Raw genomic sequence first — 8,397 nt, 5'->3', positions numbered from 1 at the left:
CTTATCTAATTTTGTTTTTTACTAGTAAGGTCCAGTTTCTCCATAAGTCCTGGATATTATAGTCAACAAATCCTAATTTGTGAGTAGTAAATATGTTTTATATTTCATTTTTCATTCACATTTTACTGAATACCAGGACACACTAGGGGTTGTATCGACTAGTTGACTTCACTGCCATATATGTTCACTGCTGTACCGTGACGCTTTAAGCAGGAAGCCGACTAGTCGCCGATCACGTGACAATAACAACATGGCCACCTCCAAGAAGACAGGTGAGGAGCCCAGTGGATCACTGCAGCAAACTAGTGGCGGTTCATCTAGTGTGTGGAAACATTTAACTAAAGATGAAGCTCATTCTACCGTGACATGCAGAATATGTAAGTCAGTCCTGAAATACAACAAATGTAACACTGCGATGCACACTGATTTGAAAAGGTATCCGGTAACGCTAACAGAGGAACGGTCCAAATCCTCTCAGTGACAGTCAATTAACTTCACTTATGGTAACAGATAGAACGAGGCTGCGAAACAACAATATGTTGGCGAATGTCATTGTCTTAAGTTATTAGACCTTTAGCTGCTGTACAAGGAAAAGGCTTCGGAGATATACCGCATTTTTTATTTATTTTTTTATCCCAGGTACATTATCCTATGTTACAACACGCTGTGAAGTATTATTAAATGCTACTGACGGTTCCGATTTATATAGGCTAAACATATCTGCAGCGCACAGTATTGATAAGCTAAGTGGTGGTTTGTAGTTTTTTTTTGCGTGTTCAAGCTACTTGCAGAAAAGCATCTGTAGCTTCCTTTGTGTGAGATGCTACAACATCTATTCAAGAACATAGATCTCATTGCTGCAAATCATTACTTTCTACTGTGTTTTTATTTTTATGTGTGACGTCATTGACTCTCACCACATATTAATCAACTTTAAAAATTCCGAAGTCGTTCCAACCCCTGGGACACACGGCAGCGGTCACTCACAACCACCTCCACTCGCGCACAAACCAAGACACACAGAGAGGATCCATCCACAGCAACTTGTCTTCACTAAACCTCTGTAGAGATTCTGCGTAGCAAAGAGGGAAAGTCCATCAGTCTCTGTGTCCCATCTGTCCATGGCAGCTTGTGTAAGATACATAGACCTCCATCTCGCTACCATTGATCAAGGCCATAATGGGGTATTGAGTCAGAGTAAGATGAACATTCAATTAGCATCGAGTGTGTGTTTTCTAATGAAATTCAGAGCACCAGTATCGTCAGATCAAAGGTGTGGAGAGCAAAGACCTAATGACTCCGGCCTGAGAGAGAGAGAAAAAGTTCACACGAAGTCTGTGAACGAGGAAGAGATCGTCTTAAATAGTCTGAAAGGTGGCTGGTTTCTTATGAGTGCTTGCTCAATTTAATTAAGGAAGAGGTGGTTGAGTTTATGCTTGCTTTCAGTTTTAACCCTTTACATACAGGCTTTAACACAGTGTTTTTTTTGTTTCCTGCTTCATTTCTTATATTCTGAGCATAAAGAAAGTGAATATTATTAAGTATGTAAGATCATAACACCAGCAGCAGTAGTACAGCACTCAATTAAATGTGAGGAAGCCACCTGGAGCACAACTGAAAAATGTTTACTCAGGTGTGCAGTACTTTCTTTGCTTGCGCGATCAAACAAACAGAAATCTGTCAGTCAATTTACTTCTGCTACAATCGTTTTTTTTTTCTTTTTCAGTTTCAGGGTATATGTAATTAAAAGTCATCAGATACTTCTGCTGGATTCTATTACAGTACATATCAATCCCTCAAATTAAGTCAAACATTATCATCTCAAGAATGTTTCACGGCTATTTTTCTTAAAAAATTCAATCCATAAAATAAAAAAATTAAAAAAAATTAAAATTAAAATGACATATCTTCAATGAAAGCTTCAATTCCTAATCAGAGCAAAATGCAGCTTAATTCATTATAGTGTCCTTGCTCAGTTAGATAACATGAATATGCTGTATAGCTCATGCCCTGAAAGTATGCTGGCAGCTCTGAAATAAAAACATTCACTCAGTAAAAGACGGACGGTTTAAGGGATTTTAATGTGCTTTTTCATACAGTATATTGTATGCATATCCAGCATAGCATTTCTCATACATATAACTCTCTTAATATCCAGGGTTTGACATGTAGAGCTGAGAGTGTGATTAACAGTCAGTCTACCATAACATTATGTCTGCCATACAGGGATGGCAGAGCACAGCTGCCTCGGAGGCTCACTTTGTACTTGAAGGGCATAATACCGATTCCAGCTGTTTTTAACCAAATTCTCCAACAGAAAAAAGTAATAACACTGAGAAACAATAATCTAAAAACAATAGTTCTGCAGAGGATGAGTACATTATTTACAGGAATAAATGAATAAATAAAAACGGAAGTGAACAAATACAAAGTTGGAAAACAAGTCAGAGGAATCAGTCGTATCTTAACCATCCATAAATCTGATTATACATTATTTAAAATCCACAATTCACAGCAGTTTAGAGGCAGAGAAAACTGTCCCCTGCTTTTTCGTCGTAATCAATATGTCTGAGTTCCATCGTTATCATTATACTCATCACTGTTGTCTTTGACATTGTCTCTTTTTCCTCTATTCAGTTCAGTCTAATGTATTTAGCCAAAGTAAGGGTGCTCACTTTGGAAGTTGTAGTCCGGACACACCTTTTGAACGAGCTTGTAATCGATGCTAAAGTAAGAGATGAAGATGCAGATCACCTTGAAGGGTTTAGCACAGAGCCAGGCAGCTTGGGAGTCGGTGTGCTCTGTGAAGCACGTCTGAGACGGATCGTACAGGCAGGGTTTGGATTTCTTGGATCTGTTGGTTTTCTCATACTCGACTCGACAGTTAAAGGTCTTTGTCTCTTTGGGGTCGAAGGTGGACTGCTGCGTCTCATGGATCTGGACGTCCTGCTGGGTGTGGGGGTGCAGCTGTTGCTGCTGAAGGACCTCAAACTCCACTACTTTGGTTGGCGGCACGATACTGACCGACACATTCCCCAGGCTGGATGAGTTGTGGCGAAAGAAAACAGTGAAGGTCCCGTTGATGTGGTCCACGATCTTCCCCGTCACCAGCAGGCTGAACTTCATAGTCTTGACGTTGAAGTAGAAATCTCCCCAGCCGAATATCTTCTTGGTCTTCATGGCTGTCTTTAGTGTGGGCTTGCGCTTGGAGCGGTAGCCTGTCTGGTCCAGTAGCAGGGACTGGTTCCGAGCCGAGTCGTATGGGTTGAAGAAACTTGAGGTGGGTGGCTTGGATTTCATGGGTGTCTGGTCGATGGATGTGGAGAAGATGCGGGTGTGATATGGAGGTTTAACGACTCCTCCGACTGTGCCTCCACCAACTCCATATGGAAGAGTCTTCATCACCGAGCCCACTGGACCCAGATCTGAAAAGTCCACTTGCTTTTCCAACCCTTGGACCTGGAGAACAGACAGAAAGTAGAAGAAAACTTTACTGACCATGTTCCAACTGATATACAATTTGTCAGCGTCAGTCATTTAAACAAAAATGACATGTTGATGACAAAATACTGTAGCAAGGAAGACTCCACGCCGTCAAGAGTAGAAGGACATCAATGTTGATGGATGGGTCAACAAAACACCATAGTTGACCAGTTTTTAACATTCAGTGATTTTTTTTCTTAACTATGGTCATGACTAATCCCTTATTGTTGTAACCATGACAGTGAAGGTCTACACGTCTTATTCCACGTATTACTTTTGGTCTTTTCCTCAACATAACAATGCCAAGCCCGACACTTACTGCACAAACTGATCAGCTGTACATGTTATGTTAACTTGCACTGCCCATTTTGCAAAATAAATGCTTCGTCAAGACTCCTGTAGTAGAAAATAACTCCAACCATTTGCATGCACTCGTGTGCCAGATTGTTGATCGACTGGGAAATTGATCAGATGTCAGGACCGCACTAAACTGAACGTCGAATGACAATTGATCTGACAGGAGTTCGGCCAAGTCACACAAAGTTGCTACAGTACTGGTGCAGTTCAAAGGCATTTAATATTATGACTCACTGCCTAAAACCTGGAATACACAACTCTGAGAGCTGGGATAGAACAAGAAGAGTCTAACAAGTTGATTTTATCGCTTCACTTTCAAAGTAAAGGTCTGCTGAGGAGATCAGAGAAGCTACACTAAATTATGCACTTGTTCAATCTTGGTTCTCTCTGAACAAATCAAGATGTACATAATGCGAAATAATTCACATTATGTCCCATTTTATTTTTCACATATTATTCTAATCTCGAGGGCCGTGCAGGTCACTCCTCTGTAGATTTCCTTTCGCCTCACACAGTGTACTAGCTGTTAAATTTCACAATGTTTCATCTGCTGAGTTCAAGAAAACAAAACCATCTATTTTTGTTAACACACTTTAATTTTGTTGTCAGTGTTGCACAAGAGAGCAAAACAAGTCTGCATGTAAGGTAATGGATGTGAGCCTTTGTTTGTTCAGACAGCTTTCTGCCTTTAATCCACAGTCTAGGTGGTTATTCATGGGGCTGATTGACTGGAAATCTTGCTCTGCTCTCTTTCATGTCTCATCAATCACATCACTGCCATGCTCCTATCCATATGCATGTATGTACGCGCACTTCCAAGCGCACACACTTGAGCGCACAGACACATTTGCACACATGCAGACTCCAAGCATGAAGCTGTCATGAAGTGACAGTGAGAAGTATTACAACTATTCACAGGGGTTGCGAGCGCTTCCCCTGAGGATGCATTTGGATGGATATGAAAACTGTTTTCCTCGTGGATAAACAACCCCACCTCCCCACCCCAAAAATAAAAAAAACACGAAAAATCACAACAAGCACAGGATCACATCTTTGTGTCTACTCATGCAAGGACAGTTTCTGTCTTCCTTCATTCCTATCCAGAGCAGTGGAACCGACAGATTTGTGCCAAAGCTATCCTCATTTTTCATCCATCACTGCACCTAATAACAACTCCATATTGCCGCTAAAAGTGCAGCACTCAATACAGCTTCTAATGTATTCAGCCATTCAATTAATGTATCTATTTCTGCTGGCCATTCATTAACACGCCTGCAGAGCTGATTTCTAAGTAGATTGATTGAGGAGAAAATAACTGAAGGTTTATTGACCACTGGAGGAATTAATTACCAAAAAAGAAAGGTGTTGATGAATGGCCAGTGACTGGGATAATGTCTCACTGCAGATTTTTAACAGACCCCGATTCCCTTTGGTGCCATATCATTAGGCCAGTGGAGAGGTCCTGCAATCTTAAGCCGATGCATAGGTGATGTGAGCTGACGTCGACACTGACAGCTAGGAATAAGCTTGTTGGTGAGCAGTCGATGGCAGAAAAACATCAGAATATGTACAGCAACAAACAGTGTGTACAGCGAATGCAATGTGGGGACTTCCTGTGAATGCGCTGTCAGCAGTGCTGTCAGCTAGCTCCATGTGTTGCCATCTGTCAGGGCTAACGCTCTGCTGGTGCAGTCCTAATCATTTCTCTAGCTTATGGCACAGTGCTCGAAGTAGCACGATCATCATAATCCTTAACCATCTTCAGCAGCAACATCACACCATGAACCTCATCCTAACCTTCAGGGTCAACTGCGTGGAGCTAAAAAATGATTTCATGTTGGGGTCTGAGGTCGGCGTGAGTCTTTCCGAAGGGGGGCGAAAGCAACCGTACACAGTCAGCAACTTTAACAAACATCGATTGAGTGGAAAAAGATGAGTACGGAGAAAGGGCTTCTTCTTCAGTGGCACGAAAGTAATAAAATGCCAACAGAAACCAATAAATAGATGGACTTTCTATTAGCATAAATATGAAATTTTTTGTGCTTGGCAGCAAATCCATTTAAAGGGTGAGGATTTGTTAGAAGAAATATCAGATATTTTCTCTTGACATGAAATCCATAGGCTATGGACTTTTTGAAACAGCGGATGTTTGCTATAAGGTCATATCAGGCTGCCGCGTCAAGCCAAAGATGGACGGTTTGAAAAATAAAGCATCATGCTTTTCTTCATCCTCGAACTCTATTCGGTTACGTTGCAACGTGCGAAAATAGCCGGAGGGGTACTGTTCAGGTGAAGAGGAGGTGATGAAGCACACAGCTTTACACACACATTAAAAATGTGGACTTGATATTAATACACTGAGGTTACACAGTAGGTTACATTTGAAATAAATATACGGTTGTGTGCAAAAGTTTTACTTTGAAGTATAAGAAGTAATTACAACCGTTTTAGAGAACAGAAACTAATAAAAAGCTTTTCTTCAAATCTTATAATATTCTTTTCCATAAATATAAAAAACATGTTGGCCATTAACTGAGTAGGATTTCTAATGCTCAGTAACAGCAATACAACCTACAACAAGACAATGATCCAAATCAGGCCACAAAATCCACAATTAACAACCTTAAAAATACACAAGGTGAAGCTTTCGGAGAGGAAAACATAAAATCGTGGCTGCCAGTGTCACGCTGCGCTATGCAGGGACCACAGGGGTTATTTGTCATTCTGCAACAAAGGAACCACAACACCCCCCAAGGTCTTAGGGCTGAGACACAACGTCTGCGACACTCGTTTTGGCCGTGTGTCCCGCACCGCTTCCAATAGTCAGACTTCTGATGGCGGCTTTTCTGCCGATTCGGCACGTTGAATCACCAGCGGAGAGCATTTATGAGAAAGATCACGCTGACAGGTTGTCCAGCTGAGCGAAGTCGTGCACCAGGTGAGACGCAAGTCGACAAAGTTCAAGTTTTCATCTTCTCATCTGTAGACCAACTGGTCAGGATGTTTCATGAGGGCCCAGGTCTGCACAACAGTTTCCATCTACCTAGATTCCCAGCTAGTCCCACCGCTTCCCCTTTATTCTTTTGAATGAGAAATAAGGAATACTGCCACCTGCTGGTATGGAGGGTTTTATCCTCTCACACTAACGCAGAACGTACGTGCTAGCTAGCTGTTACTTGTTATCTTCGTGGTGTGTTCAAGTGCAACTTTTTCACCAAGACACAGGCGACATGAGGCCATGTCACAGACGGCCTTTGTTGCTGGTGGTTGCTTGACGTCGGTACCTCAACTTTAACACTGTCTCCTACATTAAATCCAACATCATAGGAAGAGTTCATTAATGCCTTTGTTTAGCCTTCGCTATACTTGACTTGAGGAGTCAGCTCTGACTGACTTCAGTATCGGCAAAGTTCCCCACAGAGTGAAGCTGTACACGTCTCAACATGGCATTAGTGTTTCCTCCATTTAAGACTGTGATTCCTATTTCGTTGGATGCTGGAGGAAATTGCAGCAGAAGGTGGAATAAGTATTGTGGTGGACTTATACATATGTATGATCCAGGCAACTCAATAACAGCACAATCATAGAAAGAACAATCAGATTACAGGGCTTGGGAGATAGAGGGAGATAGTGAAGAAAATGTTATTAGTGGAGAAGTGAGATGAGGAGAAGAGAGAGGAAGGAGATCTTGTACATTTTCTAGGAATGGGGAACATTAATCATCTTTAACTTCATTTGGAGGTTCATATGAGCAAAAAGCATTCTTAGTTGCTGCTTAGACGGACGGCCTATCACCCACCTAGAAGTACATGTGAGAATGAAATGTCGGGATTGTTCGATGAGGAGATTATGGGTGCAGCTAAGACAGACAAAAGTGACAGAGAAAATGACTCACCTACAGGCAGAGAAGGGTTCAGTGAGGGGAAGGAAGGCAGTGGAATGAGGGGCTCTGCTCTTATTAAATAAGGTCGGATGAGCTCTACAATTGACTGCTGAAACCTGATATATCACATGTCACCACAATTAAGATCTCTTTTTATCATTAAGGAACCGCTGGATCAATGGCACCGCCTCTGTCTCTCTGCGCTCCCTCTTTATTTCACACTCTCTCTGTCTATCGTCTATCTGATCCTCCGCCCGCCGTTCACTCACTCTCACATTCACTCATAACCTCCACACCTCCTTGATAGCCAGGGCATTCAGAGGAAATGAACCACGATCACCGGCCCAACCAGCCGACTCCCTCCCCTGCCTCCCGCCCTCCCGTTCTCCCCCCCAAGGACCGATGTGAAGATGAGAGCTGCTTGTCTCCGAGCTCTCTCTCCCGGGCTTGTTCCTTTGTTTAATTGGAGTTTTATTGGTGACAATCAATCCATTTCTATCTGAGCTCCAGGCTGCATTGATCTGCTGTCACACAGAAGAGTCAAATGTGCAGTTCCACTCCCACCGCACTAAAAACCACAGGCTCTGATGCCTGCTACTGATTGTTTCCTCTTTTTTTTCAAACTTTCTGTTTCTAGTTTTACTGCTTGTTGTGATTAGAGGCAGGTTTACCTC

At 42.1% G+C, this 8,397-nt stretch overlaps 1 protein-coding gene across 1 annotated transcript in view; it reads right to left on the bottom strand.

The window, feature by feature from the left end:
• Window positions 1-2,632: 2,632 nt before the first annotated feature.
• Window positions 2,633-8,397, bottom strand: part of nxph4 (neurexophilin 4) — a 46,454-nt gene continuing 40,689 nt past the window's right edge. The window contains exon 2 of the mRNA XM_084543848.1: window positions 2,633-3,459. Coding sequence (XP_084399974.1) covers window positions 2,653-3,459 — 807 coding nt within the window. The 3' untranslated portion in view covers window positions 2,633-2,652. The remainder of the gene's footprint in view (window positions 3,460-8,397) is intronic.

This window comes from Chelon labrosus (assembly GCF_963514085.1).
Source record: "Chelon labrosus genome assembly, chromosome: 4".
In the NCBI taxonomy this organism is placed as follows: Eukaryota; Metazoa; Chordata; class Actinopteri; order Mugiliformes; family Mugilidae; genus Chelon; species Chelon labrosus.
This window is presented reverse-complemented; position numbering and strand designations above follow the sequence as displayed.